Here is a 21,420-nt window from a genome sequence, read left to right on the forward strand (position 1 = left end):
CACCACTGTGTGTATGCATTTCTTACTCATCTTTGAGCAATTAAGGTTATGTATTTATTATTTCTGAATTGGCTTCTAATTGTGTAATCGGCATAATGCATTTTTACCTGACAAATAAAATCTTCTTTCTGATTCATTCTGTAAATTCTCTTAAATCATTATTTCTAGTGGATTAAAGTGGCGTTAACGCAAATCTGTGTTCAGGATAGATCATATGTCATGATCGCCTGCTGGAGTGCCCTGGTTAGCCACTAGAGGGCACCCCACCTCGGACTATTGTCTCACGATCATGGACTCCATCTCCCATAATCCTTTGTTCCAGTCATCACAGCTGTTATCACTTTTGTTATTAGTGTCTGTCTTTTTATACCCGGTGGTTTTCAGTCATCTTCATCGAGGTTTTGTGTTATTGTTACTTTGTATTTCTGAGCACTCTGCTGGTTTTGTTTTCTTGTTTTTGGTGGACTGTTTCTTGGATTTTGACCCTTTGCCTGGCATATGATTTTGATTTTGGATATCCCTAAATAAAGCTGCTATTGGATCTTAAGTCTCAGAGCACCGTGACGTCATACGGAAGGCTCAATGAATGGAGCATGAGGCACATCATTTGAGACCTTTTCGATTTCTGACTATCACTGCCTTAGTAAGTTGCAGTTTTCGTGAATATATTAAAATTATGCTTTTTGTTATGAGCATGCAGAGCGCGACCGACTTAAAGGTAAATATTCACCCTGCATCCTCTGTCTGAGATCAGAACTGACGAGTTTGTGTCCATGAGACTACGTTCTGGCCGGCGCAAGTTCTCTAGATGACATCGGGTCCCTAATGAGGGAATAATTGAAAATACGGGATACCCAGAATAATCAAATATCTAAATTAATGCATAACCAATAGTTTAAAAATGCAATCTAGATAATCATTTGAAACTGGAGTCAGATTAAGCACAGCTAAAGTAAAATTTAAACTAAATTCCAAAAAATTAAGTAAACTTCACAGGAGCGCTAAAAAAGACATGCACACATTATAGCTTTGTGGTTAAACTTTCAGATTAGTGTGATAATTATATGATTTTGTAAGAGTATGAGTTTCAGATTTCTATAGTACAAAAAAGCATTTGCTGAAACTAAACTACAAAAACAGTTACTGACCTCATTAACCAGGATACAGAAACACATGACTATACCATGCAAGTTAAAATATTTAATTCATACAAAAGTACATACCAGAAAAACCATACCAACAAAAATGTTTCTTACAAAAGTTTATTTTTATTTAGTTTTTCACAATACACATTCTTTCAAAGCAGATTTACAAAGAATATAGTCGAAATCCCCAAAACAACAGTGGCAAAGGCATAAATGAGAACGTAAAGACACATTAGATGAAGCTAACATGTTAAAAATAAATATTAAACATTCATATTAAATGTACAAAATATACATATTAGTGTATGTATATTTTCTGACCTTGAGTTTATAGCACTGATATACAAGATCACTCTTTGTACAATGAATATTTCCTAATTTTCCATTGAAAAAGTAATAAAAACAATCCATTCTGTGTAATACTGTATCTGTGATTTTAAGAAAAGAGGACTATAGACTACTTTCTCAAAACAACAAATATTACCCAGAATGCATTGTAATATACTGTAAAAACAATGCATTCTGGGTAATATTTGTCTAGGCAATACAACGACATAATATTACCCAGAATACATTGTTTTTACAGTATAATACTGTTACAATGGAAAACGGTATTTTACTGTGTAAATTTGTTTCGTATTTTTTAGAGTGTATATAGTTAATGATCTGTTGCACCAGCTGGACATGAAAAAGTTGGATGTAAAACCTACACTGGACTAGGGATGGGTACCAAAACCCAGTATTAAACTGGCACGATTTCAATTCAAACACCCACGTTATTGTATTTCTAATTTATGACGATTCCGCTAAGTGTCTATTACCGTGGCTGTTTCTCGTCACAAGCGTCAGACTCAACGGAGCGTGAGCAGCACATATTTTGTCAATGAATGAGAGGGTCGTCATCACACTTCCGATGTGAAGCTCTCATTCATTGATATGGGCAGCGAAAACACGTGCTATTTACGTTCCGCTGATGCTTGTGACACGAAAGAAGCTTTAAACCAAAGAGGGACTTTGGATATAGTAGTATTATAAAAGGTTTGTCTATTAGTCCCATCACTCCACAATACAATAAACAGCAACACAATAATTTAATAATGATAATATAACAAATTAAAACTATCATTGATTTTTACCATAGGGATATGTGCAAGGCCCTCAACCTGAAATATACCCCTCCCTCTAGAAGTTATCTCAGTGACACATTAGTTCCTTCTCGGTATGGTGTTGAAAAGGCCAATGTGATCAGTGAGCTGAAGGACGTGCCAAAGCTGGCCATTACAACAGATGGGTGGACCAGCCTCCACCAGGATCACTATCTCACTGTTACAGTGCACTACACAATCTAGAGCAGTGTCAAACAGACGGTCCTCCACACCAGGGCAGTGTACAAATCACAAACTGGTGAAGTAGTGGCAGAAGAGATCTCTGATATTCTGGAAGAGTTTGAGATTGAGTTGAGCAAGATTGTAGCTGTGACTGTTGATAATGCTGGCAATATGGATATTGCCATCAAGAAGCTACAGATCCTAAAAATAGGATGTTTTGCACATACATTGAATCTGGCAGTACAGAAAATTTACAAAATTGCATTCATTGATAAATGGGCATCCCGAATCAGAGCAGTGGTCGTGTGGTTCAAGAGATCCTCTATGTCCAAAACAGTGTTGACGGAAAAGCAGCAGCTCCTTGGTAAGTCAGTTCAATCTATTATTATACGTGTTATTTTGAAATTCACACATCTAACAATTTAAATGTGTGTTGTTTTGTTGTTGTTGTTTCAGGCCTTCCACAGCACTCACTCATCCTGGATGTCAAGACCAGGTGGAGCTCTCTCTATCTAATGATAGAGAGGTTCATGGAGCAGTATCCAGCGCTCCAAGCTGCAGCCTTGGACCCACGACTGCGAAAAGCATTGTCCAAAGACAACCTGGACCGTCTGAAAGATGAGGACTCCCATAAGGCTAAGGAGTTTGTCCAGCTCATGAGAATCCTCTATACAACCACTCTGTGTGTGTCATGTAAGAAGAATGCCACCTGTGGACAGATCTTACCCATCCTTCAAAAACTGGAAGACCATTTTACTGTGAAGGATGAGGATACAATTTTTGTGGCATCTATAAAAGAGAAGGTGTGGGAGAACCTCTCCCAGCGATATCAGAATGATGACATTCAAGCCTTCCTGCATGAAGCCACAGCAGTGGACCCCAGATTTAAAGCGAGGTCAGTCAGTGATGCAACTTGGGACAGATTGAGGAAGAAAGTTGTTGACAATGTGACAGGACCAACAACAGGCGAGGAACAGCCAGACATAGAAAACCAGCAAAAGAAGGAGGAGTCTGAAAGAGAAGATGAGAAATGGAGGAGACAGTTCCTCCATTGTACAAAACCAGGAGTGCCTTGGAGGAGCCGTTCTCAGAGGTGGACAGGAAATTGAGGTTGACAATCCAACTGGATACCTGGCCCTCACCCTCAGAGAACGCGTTGACCTGGAGGTTGAGCTCTACAAAAGCCTGCCTCCCATTCCTATGGCTGAAGATCCTGTGATGTGGTGGTGGAGAAGAGAAATATTCTGCCCCTTCTCACAAAAATTGCAACAAGCTACCTCTGTGCTCAAGCCTCTTCCACCCCTAGTGAGAGGGTGTTTTCAACTGCTGCAAACACATTAAGCCAGGAGAGGTCCCGTCTTCTGCCAGAAAAGGCAAATATGTTAATCTTTCTCCAGAAGAATGGTTAAAACTGTTTGTCCTTTTGCAGCCTTCCTGCATGCCCCACCCATGTTGCTCTATACCACTGTATGTTCTTTTACAGGAAAATATTGTTCATTTAATTTGTTTTACGTTCATTTGTTTTGTGTATAAGAGTTATTTGTTCAAACATGACTGTTTCTTTTACTACAAATAATTTTATTTTACATTTCAAAAAAATAAAGCAATGTTAATTCTGTTCTCAATTTGTTTCTTCTTTTCATTAAAAACACAACGCAAAGTACCGATAAGAATACCGTTAAAGTACCGGATCGATAAGGAGTATCGGTAAGAGTAGTAATACTGTTAAAACCTTAACGATACCCATCCCTTCCAGCCTTCCGATAAATACTAACACCTGTTGCACCTAAACTAAAAGACGATCATGATGACTGATGAGTGGTGGGAAACTAGAACAAAGGAACACGTGTGACAAGTGAAAATCTGGATTGCTTTCATAGTGTAAACGCTCATGTGATCGAATGTGTTTGAACAGCCACCTAAAGATCGCCTATTCTCCACTTACTCAATTAATGCGTAAACATTATGGGAAGCGCTAGACGGACGGGATTTAAACTTTGTCAGATGAAGACCCAAGTTTGGTTTGAAGATGAAAAATGTACCAAGCACAATGTTCTCTCGCCATTCCTGATTTCTAACACACACTCACAGCATTTGGCCAGTCTTATGGCTGTCAGAGCGGAAACAAAAGCTGATGCTCTCTGTGTGTTTTTCCGTTGTCTCTGGGCGTTCATATGTAAATTTACGTGAGCTTATTTTGTCCATTAGAGTGAAAGATCTGAAAAACTCCATACATTTATCCACCTGTAGACCCTCCCTTCAAAGAAATCAGGACAGAAGTGGCTGAAAGTGGACAAAAGAGATGGATTAAAACACCAGGTGGAAACGGGTATGTGTCTCTCATATCTACTTGTGATCCAATCCATCAAAACATATCGAGGGGATGATTTGTATTTGTATGTAAAATGTAATAAAGCAGACAAAAACAACAGTAGAAAGGAATAACTCTTTATTAGATGAAGACACTTTAGGAGAAGAAAGACTATTCCTAAGGTCATATTTAATGTGAATTTAAATGTACTTTGTATATTTTTTATATATGCTGAATTAATAAACATTGCATTAAAGACAGCGGCAGAAGCAGTACTTGCTATTTAACTGAATATTATTGACAAGCACACAAACCTGAATAACCACCACAACTATTAATGACTGCTTTACTGTTTTAAAAATGGCTAGATTTGCCACAACATCTCAGTTTCTCTGAAATGAAAGTGAAATCAGGCCAACAGGAAAAGACATCTGAGCCTCAATTTGCTATTTTAATTTATGGTAACTACATCAATGCTTATTTAACTGGCAAAGCAAAGCTCAGGGATATTGTAACAGTGGCTGTTTCAGAGATGAGAGAGAGGAGGAACCAGATATATTTACATAAACAAGCACAATGAACATAATTCCAGGCAGAAACAGAGTAATCTATAGACATGGGCAAGGTGGACAAAACAGAACAAGCCAAACACAGGAACAACGGGAACAGAAACATAACACAAAACAGGGGAAATGAGACAGAAATTGTAACCGATTATTGAGTTAGATTGTAAAAAGAAAAAAAAAGAAAAAAAATGCCATTTGGTTGATTTTTAATTATTCAGAGCTCCATGTTTCGCTTCTTTCCATCCTCTCTGCCAACCACAATGGTAAATGATTCCTCCTGCGATGACTGTAGCCAGAAAAAACACAAACACAGCCAGACCAACACTACCGAACATCAGCACACGCTCTTTTGGGGTCACACCATCTACAGAGAGACAGAAGAGATACTCAAATTCATACAACCAGATAGTATTAACTCATAACTAGAATTAGTGCTGGATCTCCAGTTGTCACTATGAAAAATGTAATGAACAACCAAAATAACAATCAATATGTTAACTGTGATGTCTACTTCTTTACATGATTAGTTTATCAAACACACACAAAGCTATTTTAGTTGTTAGTTGTGTATGGGAGAGTGGATTAAGATGAGCTTCTGTAGTTTTAAGTTGTACTTTATGCAATAGAAATGATACATAATGGAATTTTTTTCAGGGCCTTTAGAATACAATAATTCAGTGTGTCCAAACTTTTGATTAGCATTGTATGTTTGTGATCTGAAAATGTATTCTGATACTGAAAGGGACAAAAAAAAAAAAAAATGGGTTCTATAAAAAAAATATTATTTAGCAACACTGAATCAACCTAAATGCATTAATTTACACCAACAAAACTTTATGGGTTAAATTAGCTCTTTAAAGTGCCCCTATTATGCTATTTTAAAGGTTCTTAGTTCTGTTTTGGAGGTCTCCTACAACATGTTTACATGCATGCAAGGTCAAAAAACACTTTCATTTTCTCAAAATATACATTGCACATCACCACATTTTTCAGTGATTCTCAAACGACTCATCCGATGCTTCAGTCTCCCTAAATCCCCCCTTTCCGTGAGCCTGCTCTGCTCTGATTCGTCAGATTGCCCAGTCTGTTGTGATTGGTCTGCTGCTTACAGCGCGTGCAGAATTGAAACGCCCTTTACCATAACTGAAGGCTTCCGGAGCTCAGCGATTGTACATACTGTAAAGCAGGGCTCTGAACCAGTTCAAGGAATAAAAATGAAAACCGGAAACGAACAAAATTTTGACAGGAACGTACCAGAAACCAAAACGAAATCAAATTTAATCGTTCTGAACAGAAACGGCAATTTGAAATGGCCATTAACCAGTTATTTTATCATTCAAGAGTGCGTATGTGCTCTGGTACGTAAGAACGAGATGAATCTGGAAATAAAGAAAAATAAATGAGAAAAATGAGAATTAGTTCTCAGATGTAAAAGCAGCTCAACCTAAGCTGAATGATGCACAAGAACAAACTTCTTCTGGAAACTCAAACCTGCTGCATAACCAGTGAGGTTCATTCTCATGTGTTACACTGAGCTTCTGGAAGAGCTTTGTTCTTGTGCGTCATTCAGGTTAGGTTGAGTGATGAGCCATGGTTGCAATCCGCCATAAAACTAACAAGAGGAAGAAGGTTAGGTTGAGCTTCTGTTTATGTTCACTGATCAATGTTTACATGCGAGTAAAAGCCTAAATTAATTCTGTTCATCATAACAAGCGATCGATTCTCTTCATAAAATTTGGACTAAACTGCTTGATTCATATGGATTAGTTTTCCAATCTCTTGATGAAGTTTGTGAAGTGTCAAAGTTTCAGTAACAAAGGCAGTGGATGGAAGATAATCTGACAGCATTCTGTCATCAAAAATATATTAATTTGTGTTCCGAAGATGAACGAAAGTCTTATGGGTGTGGAACAACATGAGGGAGAGTAATTAATGACAGAATTTACATTTTTGGGTGAACTAACACTTCAACTCACTGCTTAAAGATTTTGTAAATCTCTCAATGACTCCTGTTTTACTTACTATTGTTCAGTGACAGTAAGCATCTGCACTATCTCTGTGTGTCTTACTTTCTTTGTGTTCCACTATCTTTTGGTGAATGTGTTTCCAGTCTTTCATGCCTCCCTTTGTGAAAGAACCATCACTTACCAAAGGTGCAAATGCCAAACAAACAGAACAGAGATTGTGTTTTTTTTTTTCACAATAAGTCAGCCACTTGTGGTTTGTTCCATCTTTGCTATTGAAAGCCTTTGGTATAGGAACATTTGGGGTTTGTTGAGGATGATAAGAAAAAAAATTATGCATATCCTGTGACTTAGGTTGAGCAAAGTAATCAAAACTATCAACAAAATCATCTTCTTCTGCCTTGTTCCTATAGCTTGTGGTTGTGTTATCTGTCCTTGAGTAGACCCTGCTCTCCCTTTCACACTTCCTTCTGTATCCCTAGACTGGAGTGCACCTGTAGCACGTTCAACTTAAATTAAATCAAAGCAAATTAAAATTTTCAAATGGCAAAATATGCAGGCTTATTTCATATAACTTGTATCCTATCCCTTTTAGTTGTGGGCTTTGTAGATTTACTATCTTTTGATTAAAAACATAACGGGTAACTAGTAACACTTGGGCATAGAAAGTTGTTATACTGTAACTAATGTGATCATGTTTGCTTATTCACACACTGTGGTACAACAGCTTACCTGCATCAGTCTCTTGCATGATACAACTGTGTCCTGGCTCTGCTTCTGACACTAAATGAAATTTTAAAAATGATCTCAAAAGCTTTCTGATCAAGTCAAGTCAGTTTCATTAATGTAGTGCTGAATCATCTGGTATCATTAATTATCTTCATTTTTATCTTTAGCATTTTTCATTGAGCAGGTGTACACCATGCTCTTCATTTATTAATATTAATTATAATTCATATATTCACTCAATGAAAATCCTACCTGCCCATTCTGGTGTGTTGGGCTCATGACTGGTGCTTGGTAACGTTGCTGGGCCTGGCTCACTGTCAGCAGCAAACTGGACTAACGTTGGAGGCTGCTGCTGAAGAGCTACAAGAACAAGTTTGATACATAAACATGAACAGAGATTTGCAGACAACATTGTTTTGCACAGCTGCTAGCATCTTGCACTGCTCCTAACTAGCTTACCCTTACTTTTATTCTGGTGTTTTCAGCACCACCTTTGCGCTTTCTATTATACCAGTAGTTAACTACTTTTTCCAGCAAGTAGCAGTGCAGCATGACCAAAAGCTACATTCTGATGAGTCAGTGAAGCAGTGCGGCCTCATCTTCTTACTAGATCACAAACTAAATTTGCCATTTTTTGTTATATAACGCATCTTGCTAGTTTACACTCGTCAACCGACAGGAAATCGTCTGAAAGGACGTACATGAGTGGACATTTCACTTGAGTCAACTGTAAGTTATGCAAACTAGAGATTAAAACGCTGTCTACTTTGAAGACTTAAAGCACATATCAGAGGTGAATAATATACTTTTTTAAATTGATCACTTATCCTCAGGGCAGGGCCGGCCCAGGCTTTGTTGGTGCACTAGGCGAGATTTTAGATTCCCCCCATTAAAAAAGAAAATGCAGATTTTTCAAAACTTTACTATAATATAACATAACATAACATACTGATATTAACATAAATAAGTAGTAAGTAAATTGTGAAAATAAACAAATTTGACTTACAGTCACTCAAAGAATAACACAAAAATGTAATTAGAATTTAAAGTGCAAATCAACAAAAAAGTGCAAAAAACTATTATATTTTCAGAATTACAGAACAGATTCAAAACTGAACACGCCTGAAGGCAACAAAATAAAGTCTACATGTTGTAATTTATTTGTAGATGTTAGCCAGCAAGCTAGCTAGTTAATCTAATTATCATACCTATTTAATTTCCATTTTGTGAATACAGTGGAAAATGGCGTTCTTAAACTTAAGTTATTTTAATTAATAAATGCTTGATTATAGTCCTAGTCATGGTCTTTTTCAAAAGACATTTAGTGCACTTTTTGGTGAATTAAAAGCAAGCAGTAATGTTACTGAAATTAAAACAACATTACAGAAGCTTATATTTATTTTAAAGAAAGTCAAATTAAATAAGCTGTTAACTCAAGCAAAAACGCTTCAGTGTCAGTGTTGCCAGTTAAGATGTTCTAAAAAGGCTATTTCAAAATACTGCATAAACATCATGGGCTAATACACAGTGATTAACTTACCTCTATTTTGTTTTCTTCGCATGCTGTCTTGTGCCCCTGATAATTTTCTTTTTTTCACTAATTTTTTTTTTTAGAAATGATACTTTCAGAGCACATAAATGGCAAAGCTATTTTAACTCTGTGCACCATGCATAATTAATGCGTTATGATGATGTATTATAATTACGTCATGATGCAAAAAGTGTTTAAATTAGTCCAACATGACATTGTCAAATCTTATGATTTTCGTTTGCACTTTCGCAAAAACTCCTGATGTAACCTCTGAAACTGTCTATACTGCAAAATGCAAAAATTCTGCATTTCGTTGTTTATGATGATAAAAGAGAATTTGTGTGAGTTCATTTTGAGAATTCAGTGAGCGCGTGCAGCTTTTGCACAGAGATTAATCACAACACAACTGATGGACATTGCATTCCTAAACTCAACAAAAATACGTATGACTGGTTATAATGCTCAACACTACAAACTACATGCATAAAAGAAAATGAGGTAACACTTTATTTTAGGGTCTTTTAACAAGTTGCTTATTAGCATGCATATTAATAGAATATTGGCTGTTTATTAAGCACATATTAATGCCTTATTCTGCATGACCTTATTCTACATTCGTAATCCTACCCAATACCTAAACTTAACAACTACCTTACTAAATATTAATAAGCAGTAAATTAGAAGTTTATTGAGGGAAAGTCATAGTTAATAGTTTATATGTGTTCCCTATACTAAAGTGTTACCGAATATGACTATAAATATGATGTAACATGAACAAATCTACTGTAAATGTAATGCAGCAATTTTCATATTTATAGGTAACGCTTCATATTAAGGGTAGACTTTCTTTGACCCCCCAAAACATCTTATTTTATTGTCCTTCAGGGGCATTAAGCCTTCATTAGGGGTTCAGACCCCCTCAAACCCCCTCGTAATTCACACTCTGCTTATCCTGCTTTATTGCACTCTATATCAAATGTCTATTTCTGATTTAATTCAAAGATAACCCGCCATGGTTAATCTCTCCCGCCAGTTTTGTAGTGAACCTAAAGATCACTAATTGAACAGAAATTAAAATCGCGATATATTAGTGCACTTATCACATGCCAAAGGCTAGTTGCGGTAGGATTTCAAGCAAAGTGCACTGTGTTCATGTGAGCATCTCAGAGCGGCTCTGTTCAATATAAATGTTGCTCCATCACTGCATGTGCTGTGAGTTTAACCTTAGACTACTCCTGAGTATTTAATTTAAGGTGCATAGGTTTTGTTCTTGCACTGATGATACATTTGTAGGAATGTTGTACTTTGACAGCCAATTTGAGATATAAGCTATATTTGAGTATTTGGTGTATTGGATAGTTATGATGTAATGAAGCCTCGTTTACTGAAATCATGTGACTTTCGCTCTGAACCACTGATTCGAAACAAATTATTTGTAAAGCTTTGAAGCTTCATGAAGCAGTGTTTTGAAATTGCCCATCACTAGATATTGTTAAATAAAGTCGTTATTTTATTTTTTTTTTTTGGTGCACAAAAAGTATTCTTGTCACTTCATAACATTAAGGTTGAACCACTGTAGTCACATGATCTGTTTTAAATATGTCTTTAGTAGCTTTCTGGGCATTGAAAGTGCAAATGAACTTGCTGTGAATGGAGGCCTCACTGAGCCATTGGATTTTATCAAAAATATTTGTGTTCTGAAGATGAACGAAGGTCTTACTGGTGTGGAACGACATGAGAGTGAGTAATTAATGACAGAAATTTCATTTTTGGGTGAACTAACCCTTTAACTCACTGCTTAGAGATTTTGTAAATCTCTCAATGACTCCTGTTTTACTTACTATATTTTTCATCAGGTTTATCTTCATCTGTATCCAGTTTTCCCTTTGATCTTGTACTAGATTCTATAAATGATATTGACACACAGTTTAGCATCAATTTTCCTGTTCAAATCATGAGGAATAATCCTCAGCTGTGCACTTTAAACATAATATTTCTGATCATCCACTGATCTTCTCTCACCTGTGACTGTGACTGTGATCAAGATTTCTCCTTCAGAGTCCAGAACTCTGTATGTTCCAGTGTCAGTGGATGTAAAATCATTAATGGTCAGATTTCCATCACTGTCGGTCAGTCGATCACTCCTGACCCCGTGACCTCTCGTCCACACCTCTGTCCACTCTCCACTGGAGTTTGTCTCCACTTTATCAGCATTGATCAACAGAACATCCATCTTCAGCTCCTCTCCTGTTTTCACAGAAATCTCATCTGAGGAGAAACAGAGAGACATTAATCCTCAATCATGGTTATAATGGTGTCTATCAATCAAGCCCATTAGCATATATTAAAGATTAAAGGGACCAAATGTGATCATTTAAAGAACAGCCACTGAAAAGCCTCTATTGGAATCATCTAATCTGAATATTGGATGGGATGTGTGACATTTAATGTTTTGCTGGTACCATGAATATGAAGATGATACTTCACTTCTCTCTGATAATTAGTGTAATAAACTCTCAGAAAATATTTCCCAGCATCACTGAAGATCAGATCCTTGATGATGACGTCACATGATCCTTCTTTAAACACTCTGTCATTTTCACTCTCACATTCTTCATTCCGACAAATAAGGATTTTTTTTGGCGGACTGATTAAATAAATTTGAGAAATCTTTCTGGCCTCTAACTGACATGACAGGGTGACGCTGCCTCCCCTTTTCCCTGCCACAGGAATTTCTGCAAATACAGACAGTATAAAATCAATTCAAAACTAAGTATCAATACTGAAAAATAAATGTGTTTCTGTTTATTCTCTGTAATCAAGGTCATCATAAAATATAATTTATTCAAATTATATATATATAATTGAAGGTAATAAGGAGCCACCAATATTAGCTGTGACAAATTTTAACATTTTAAATAGTATAAAGTAGTATCAGATGATTATAGTATAAAGCTGTATCAGATGTGTCAGTGAGGTCGTGGTGAATTCCTGAACAATATTTATTAATTAATAAACTGAAATGAACTGCATTGATAAGTCTGGATGTGTCAGTGATGTCATGCTGGGAAATTTCCATCATTAACCTATAGTAGAGACAATCGACTAGATCAACCAGGAACTAAAATCAAAGATTGTTAAAATTTATCAACAAAAATGATACTGACCGCTATATGCAAAGCAAAACAGCAGCAGAAGATTCAAGCATCTGAACCTGATGAGAAACAGAAGAGCTGGATTATGTCACAGATTCAGGATAATAACCACAAACACATTAATACAGAGATTAAACACTTTCCTGATTGGTAAAATATTAACTTTCATTCTGCCTGAATATTTCACACATGTGGAAGTTATATGATAAAAATGTACAATAAGAAACATCAATCATTATCAGTCAAACTCAAAACACAAACAACAGGCTTTAGAAATAATAATGATATTAATAACCATCATCGTAATCACAGTAATGGATTCAGGATAAACATGTTGACTTATTTCTGCATCATTAGCAGGTTTAGTTTTCCAAAAACAGAAACACAAATATTGGTATAACAACAAAAACAAGCTGGATTTATATTTAAAAACATAAAAACTTACATGGTAAAATTTCTGCACGAGTCTGGCGTCAAAACGTAATAAATTACTGCATTTAACGATTGGTGAGAGTAAAGTAAAGTGAGAAATGACCCACAAATGACGCACTTCCTCAAATTGGAGCCTTTTCTTTTTTTTTTTTTAAACTGGTGCCTTGAGGTGACTGATCATTATTGTCCTCTACACTAGAGGGCGATGATCACAGTGAACCCATGAACCAATGTGTTTTTTTATGACACATTTGTGTAATGAAAAGGAAGATTTTGAATATTTTATTGGTCTGATTACCCAAGCTCTTCATTAAACAAGCCCTACAATTTAATAAAATAACACATATTATACAGACACTTCATATTTAATGGTATTAGATGATTTGTTAATTGCATTCAATAGATTTCAATTTAAATAAAACATTTGGTTGGTAAAAGGTGTTTTTATCTATACAGTCTATTGTTTTTATGCATGGTTTTTGCTGAGTTTTTGCTGCATTCAAACACTTTGTGTGGCATGTGGCGTTTCGAAAAGTTTCGAAAAGTTTTGTTTCTCCCATCACTACAGTTTTTTTTTTTTTTTTTTTTTTTTTTGCTTTGGTACTATTTTCACAAGGTGTATATTTTCAAAACTCTACAAAACTCTCATGTTTTCATTCTAGATCACATAATCACGGTTTAAAAACACAAGATCATTGTGATATGTAATGAGAACATTTGGTTTAATCACAGAAACACTATGATCTTCTTTTAATGTAATACTTTTATAACAATCAGTTCATTCAATAGCAAACAATGCAAGATATACATGTTTCAAATCACCCTTGTGTCTGAAATAATTACAGTTACACAGGCTACAGATGACACAATTAGAAAATACACTTACATTATCTACAGTATCTCACAGAAGTGAGTACACCACTCACATTTTTGTAAATATTTTATATCTTTTCATGTGACAACACTGAAGAAATGACACTTTGCTACAATGTAAAGCAGTGAGTGTACAGCTTGTATAACAGTGTAAATTAGCTGTTTCCCCTCAAAATAACTCAACACACAGTCATTAATGTCTAAACCTGTTATCAAACAGCTTATATTGTGTTAATGTTACACAAACCATTTTCCCGTTCGCCATCTCAGAGTCAGACAGCTGACTTCTAACAATCAGTATCCTTTGAAATGCTTTGAACAACTCAGAACATCAGTGGAGAAAGTTCATTATAACATCGTAATATACATCATATACATAATACACCTGCTATATTGCTAAATGTACCCGATTTTTCATATTAACAGAAAAATATACCGGGATAAACTGGCTTTTTGACACTCACTTACTGATATACTAACGTCCGCCTCGCATGCTGATGTGATCGGTTACATATTTGTGACATAAGAAACACCAGTGATTTCAAACTGCGTTTTTGAAACTGTCTTTAGATCACTAAAGTTTTAATCGAGAAAATACTCAGCAATGGTGTTGACTTATGAATTTGCACATGTTTTGTCTTAAAAGCACATTAAAGCACCACATAGACATAAAAAATCTTACTACACAAGTCCTTAAATGAGCTTCTTAAATAAACACGTCGTCTTCTTTACATTCAAAGCAGGACAGTCCAGTGAGACATGTTAGAAAGACAGATTTTGCAGAACATACATAAATTCTGGTCTTCATCTTTCAGCAGAAATGAGTCCGTCTTGAAGGTCCAATACGACACCTGGTCAACACCACTTGATCAAATCTTGCTTTAAAATGGAATAAAAGTCTGCTGAGGATCCATTTTAGGATTGATTTTATGTAATCTGTTGTTTTCACAGTAGGTTTGAGGTCTGAAAGAGGATTTTGAACCCAGCAGAAGATAATACTAAAGAACTGATAAATGGTCCACTTGGAGTCTACCACAGGAGGGTCAGTTTTTGAAGCTTCCATTGCTTGCAGACATGATTTTGAATCTGTGAAAATTATAAAATTCTTTTGTTGTGCATTTCCAATATATTCCCAAGCTTAAAGTAAAGCATGTGCTTCAGCTGTGAAAACTGAGCATTGTTTTAGAATGTGGACACCATGATGTTGTTGTTCAGTCATCATTGCAGCAGCTAAAAGAAACAGTAGTTGATCGATGCAATAGGAACAATAATTCCTAGTTCATGAATCAGGATTGGTAACCTTTCTGTTACCAGTTCAGAGGTCAGCTGCATAAACACATAACCATGATAAGTCAGAGACTTAAGAAGCGAGGTAATCTTAAGAAGCAGTAATCAGTCTTATTTTTTTTTGTATTCAAATTAGACCAATATACCTATTTTTGTAGCTGACTTTTAAAAAAGTTGAAGACTAACTTCTAAGGAGTTTATGCAAACAGCCACAGATCTTTCTCTAGGTCACTGTCACTAAATGCAGTGTCAACAAAAATCATTTTGGTGCAGGAATGCAGTCCGAATGTTAATATGCATTGTAAATTAAATGCATATTGCATTCATATGTTGACAGAATCTTCTGCAGATTGTTGTTTCTGAAGGTGAATTACAATTAACCAGTGACGTCAGGTGATCTGGGCAACTGATTGCATTGGGATCCCTTGGAAGGAATCATGATCCGCTTTCCTGTTCAGAAATTGGTGTTTCCTGAGGACAAGTATAATCAGAACCAGAGTCAGCAGAACCGCATAAACAACCATTCCAACAGACAAAATCCAGTGCGCTACAGCTGAAAGGGGAAGGTGGGAAGAGAACACACATTTTTTATAAGTCTTCTTTTCTAAACTCACTTCTTAAATATTTTGTAAATCTCTCAATGTCTCCTGTTTTACTTACTAAATTGTTCAGTGTCATAAGGTTTGATATCATCTGTGTCCAGTTTTTCCTTCAAGTCTGTACCAGATTCTGTAGAGGATATCAGAGGTTTGTCACACAGTTTAGCATCAACTTGATGTTCAAATCATGATGATTTAACCTCAGCTGTCCACTTTAAAGCTGCAGTCTATAACTTTTGCCTCTTTGTTGCCATCTCTGTTTGAAACCTGCAATTGCAGTGATTTGCGGCGCTATCTTCATCTGCACGGCTCCTTAGCACGGATGAATCTGTTTTGTGCCGAATGTGTGGGTTGTCTTATCAACGTATCGGTGAGGATCTTCACTGTACTTTGGAATTACAGATAGGCTACCAAGTCTTGGAAGCCAAATATAGGAAGTATAAGCAGAAAATGTCTCTTCCGCAAACATCAAAATTCACTTTACTGATCTGATTCAGATCCAATACTTGACAACGAGTCAATGCGCATGTGCAGACTTGAGTGCGAGTCTCAGGTTTCAGTTTCCGGAGCATCTAACAGCAGCTGCAGTGATGCAATGACTTTATCAATCAGTGATTGGCTCTTTTACTCAGAAGTCGGGACGTATTCCACCATGTATTGGAGTTTCTCCCATTCATAACTAATAGGAGTGAACCATCTTTATATATCTCAATAATCTTTGGCTGCGACTCATTTCGGAGGCTGCATCCTCCGGAGGTCACATCTGAAGGCTGCATACGTCATCAAGGATGTCTCATTTAAGAAAAGTAACTGTAATAAAATTGACTGTTTCTGCTCATAAGGTGTAAAATACTGTAATTTCTTTTCTACTTTGCAATCTAACGGTTACTTTTCTTAAATGAGACTCGATGACGTATGCAGCCTTCAAATGTGACCTCTGGAGGACACAGCCTTTGAAATGAAATGCAGCATTTATGTATACAGACGTGACGTAATGACGCAAAGACAAACTCGTATTTCCCACAGAAACTGACCCAAACTACTCAAATTAGAAAACATTATTACAAGCTTAATGTTGTGAATCGGGCTAAAGGTAAGGAGATCAGGAGGATCATTTTTTAACCAAAAAAGTTACAGACTGCAGTCCTGAAAAATAATATTTCTGATCATCCACTGATCTTCTCTCACCTGTGACTGTGACTGTGATCAAGATTTCTCCTTCATAATCCAGAACTCTGTATGTTCCAGAGTCAGTGACTGTAAACCTATTAATGGTCAGGTTTCCATCACTGTCGGTCAGTCGATCACTGCTGACCCCGTGACCTCTCGTCCACACCTCTGTCCACTCTGTGCTGTTGATAGTCTGATGCTCCACTTTATCAGCGTTGATCATCAGAACATCCATCTTCAGCTCCTCTCCTGTTTTCACAGAAATCTCATCTGAGGAGAAACAGAAAGACATTATAATCCTCAATCATTATAATAATGTGTCTATCACATATTAAGGATTAAAGGGACCAAATCTAATCATTTAAAAATCAGCCACTGAAGAGCCTATATTGGAGACGACTAATCTGGCCGTGTCACATTCAGCATGCAATACCAACATTATTAGATTGTTAACATTATTAGAAAATCCAGAAAGTTGATCCATGATGATGGTTTGATCAGTTTTGACTTTACCCTGAATATGAAGTTGGTACTTCCTGATTAGTCCCTCCACTTCTCTCTGATCATTACTGTAATAGACACTCAGAAAGTATTTCCCAGCGTCACTGAAGATCAGATCCTTGATGATGACGTCACATGATCCTTCTTTAAACACTCTGTCACTCTTACATTCTTCATTGTCACAAACAAGGATGTTTTTTGACCAACTGCTTAAAACAATATCAGAAATCCCTCTGGCCTCAAATTCACACGGCAGGATGACGCTGCCTCCTCTGTTCCCCGTCACAGATATAAGATTGGTTTCTACAGGGGCAGTTCCTGCAAACACAGACAGAATAAAATTAATTCAATACTACTGTAAGTGTCAATACATCATCAATCCGTAATCAAGGTCATCATTAAATATGATTATTTTAGTTAACTGGATTAAAAATATATATATATAAATGAAGGCAATATGGAGCCCACATTATTAGCTGTGCCACATGTTAATATTTCAAATGTCGATGACGACAGATGTGTCCGTGCAGCTGTAGTGATTTGTTGAACTATTGTTAGTAACTGGAATGAACCGCATAGATAAGTGAGTGATGTCATGATGTGTGAGGATATGGTGGGGAATCTCCATCATCAATCATCAAATGTCCACCAAAGTCACTTGGCTGAGTGACACAATACTGAAATAATCATCTCTACCTAGAACTGAAAATCAAAATAATACTGACCGCTATAATTGACAAAGTAAAACAGCAGCAGCAGATTCAAGCATCTGAACCTGTTGAGAAAACAGAAAAGCTTTATTAAGGCTACAAATGACAAAGACTTTTACAGTATCCAGGGATTTAATGCTTTGCTGTACTTCCAATACTTCCAACTCTAAACTTTTCAATTCAATTAACACATGTGAATATCACATGAAAAAAAAAAAAAAACTTCAATAAGAAACATCAATCTGAATGTTTGGTTTCATAAATGAGTCAAAGTGGACACAAACAGAAAGTGTTTGAAATTCAATAACCAGCTGCGACCAACCAATGTTCTCAGAGTAATCAATGTTGAATCTAATAATTATACTAATAACCCCACTCATAAAAGAATGGTCTTCATTGCAAGTAATGGACACATTCAGCATAAACTTGTTGTAGAGTTCCAGGCAATCAGAAATCACGTTCACATGTTGACCACATGATGTCGCCGTGACACAATGAGAACATATCATGTTTTTGTGTCAATTATGGCAAAAACATGTTAAAAATAACATAAAATCACTTTGTTTGAAACATGTTTTGCTGTGAAAACCTGTCAACCCTACGGTTGATCGATGTACCCCGAGTTCACAGGTCGAATGTCTGACTTTGAGTGGCGTTCCAGACGTTATTTCCAAGAGAGAGGTTTGAAAAATCAAAATTCGGAGCTGTCTGGAACGCAGCATAAAACTCGAAATCAAGGGTAACAGGCGACAAAATGACACGCTCCTTGTCCTGGTTAAAATAGCTGATTTCTCTGGATTTAAACATTTTTGGAAACGTTTGGGATACTGTAGGCCTACACAAGTCAAAAAATATAACATTGTTCTAGTAGTTTTTGAGTATTTTAATCTAAAAATCTTACATATTGTGCCTTTAATACATTTATAACCAGATGCTGATCAAATCAAAACATAGGAGAGCAGGGACGAAAATACCATTTTTCACAAAAATGTCATTTTAAAAGATAATGTTTTAGACAGCGATATATTTTTGCTGTGGTCAGTAACTCACAGGTGTGGTCTATCAATACCAGGTGGTATTCTGTACAAATGTAGAACGGCTTCAGTATAATTTCACTTTGAACATAAATTGCACATTGTTACTTTCGACCCCGTCAGGTGAGACGAAAGTAACACAACAATACAAGCTAGATTTTTTTGTGTTAGTCTTGTTTTTATTAAACATACCTGACTATGACCTTGTTAATATGTAACTGCAAACATATTTTGTCCTTTATCTTTGCAAAAAAAAAAAAAATTAAATTACAATTTCATTTTAAATTGAGAATTTCAGTTTCATCAAATGTTTCAAAAGTAACCCGACAGTACAAACTTGAATTGTTTAGAATATTTTTATTTTTTTTATGGCAATGTCAATTTATTTTTTCACCAGTATGAACAATATGAAAATTAAATTAAATTAGCATACTATAAATTCTCAACATAATGTAACAGTAGTCATGTTTCCAATCCAGCTGTTTTTATGCATAAATTCCAAATATGCATAAAAACATCTGAATGGAAACACTGCAAATTCAGGTGGATGTGGAAAAGCTGAGGCATGGCTAAAAACTAAATGTGACTATGGTAAATGTAAGCAGATTGAGTGAATAAATGGTGACAGAAATCAGTAACAGATGTGTCCAGAAACGCCCTCTGTCTGTCATTCTGACCCTCACTCTTGACATATTCTGCTAGTATAATACGACATAAACATGTTTTAATATGTTTTAAAGCCACCACATTAAAAGAAACACTTGTTGTCACTGCAGCGGGACGAAAGTACCAACTCCTGATATTTAAACCCGATTTAATTTCATAATGAACATTTCTGACAAGGCAAACTTCAGGATGTGTTACAGCACTAAATAACCTGTAGATTGATCATTATTGTGACACATGAAATGAGAAACACAACTACAGTACCGCTTCAGCAATTTATTTACCGAACTCGAAAACTGCTTTCCGGACCTAACCGCAGGGAAACAATGACGAAATCACGTGATATCTGGCAGCTCCGTCAAGGGTTGCGTGCTGAACGTGCTGTCATAACTTGGAATGCAAATGTAGTCAGAGCTCTGAGAAAATCGCTTTGATAGCCTACTTTCGTCCCGTAAATAAGCCATGAATATGTATAAAATAGCTACTCTGATTAGATATCATGTTTATATTAAATATTACATTATTATTATTATTATTAAATAAATAAACTTTTATTAATGCCATCAGATTTATTTAAAGTATCATGATCACTTTCCACAGAAACACTGTTTTAAGGCCATTTTGGGAGCAGAAATATATAATATTATATAAATGATATATAAATTGCTATAAATTGGCCTAAGTGAGAATATTCCCAAAATCTCTGACAATGTTTTTTATTTCGCAATTCGGACTTTATAACTCGCATTTCGCGAGATTACATCAAATCTGAGAAAGTCACAATTACGTAATTTATTTATTTCCGTTGCGGAGACAAACTTCCGTATAATTTCACAACACGTGATCGTTGTTTACAAACACGGTCTTTAAAAATGCGACATAACACGTTGAAACTGTGTGAAATGGACAACATGTGAACAGAGACCGGAGAAACAACACAATCTAATAATGATACTAACGCTACAAATAACGTTTTGTTTAGGCTATTTGCAAAATAATCTATCGATAGTGTAGCCTAATAATTCTATTGAAATGTTAAAAGAGATGTCTCAACAGAGAATAATCGTGATTAATAATCGTGATTATAATTTTTAAGCAAAATAATCATTTTAACCACTATTGTAAGCCATGTTGATTTCCGTATATCCGCAGCAGGTTTCGTTTTTGAAAAAAACATAAACAACTATTCTTATATGCTAATTACAAAAACACGCCAGCTGGATTCATATTTAATATTCATATTTATACTTACATGGTCAAAGTTCTGCTCTCTCTTGAGTTCTTGGATGTTGTTCAGGCGTCAAACGCTCGTAAACAAAAATAAAAGTATTTACTGCAAAATCCTCTCTCTCTCTCTCTCTCTCTCTCTCTCTCTCTCTCTCTCTCTCTCTCTCTCTCTCTCTCTCTCTCTCTCTCTCT

General features: G+C 36.0%; 1 protein-coding gene across 19 annotated transcripts in view; it reads right to left on the reverse strand.

The window, feature by feature from the left end:
- LOC127500693 (uncharacterized) overlaps nt 1-21,420 on the reverse strand; it is a 114,059-nt gene that overhangs the window by 32,900 nt on the left and 59,739 nt on the right. For 4 of the 19 annotated variants that reach the window (XM_051872067.1, XM_051872042.1, XM_051872041.1 and 1 more), the window contains 5 exons: nt 11,597-11,842; nt 11,416-11,478; nt 8,296-8,403; nt 8,047-8,097; nt 4,906-5,714 (listed from right to left, as the gene is read on the reverse strand). In XM_051872067.1, coding sequence (XP_051728027.1) covers nt 5,557-5,714; nt 8,047-8,097; nt 8,296-8,403; nt 11,416-11,478; nt 11,597-11,842 — 626 coding nt within the window. In that variant the 3' untranslated portion in view covers nt 4,906-5,556. Of the gene's footprint in view, nt 1-4,905; nt 5,715-8,046; nt 8,098-8,295; nt 8,404-11,415; nt 11,479-11,596; nt 11,843-12,036; nt 12,310-12,741; nt 12,789-13,174; nt 15,875-15,981; nt 16,051-17,108; nt 17,361-17,603; nt 17,910-18,316; nt 18,367-21,253 lie in introns of those variants that run through there. The other 15 variants (XM_051872070.1, XM_051872046.1, XR_007926382.1 and 12 more) reach the window with 13 other exon arrangements.

The sequence above is a fragment of the Ctenopharyngodon idella genome, chromosome 19 (genome assembly GCF_019924925.1).
Source record: "Ctenopharyngodon idella isolate HZGC_01 chromosome 19, HZGC01, whole genome shotgun sequence".
Lineage (NCBI taxonomy): Eukaryota > Metazoa > Chordata > Actinopteri > Cypriniformes > Xenocyprididae > Ctenopharyngodon > Ctenopharyngodon idella.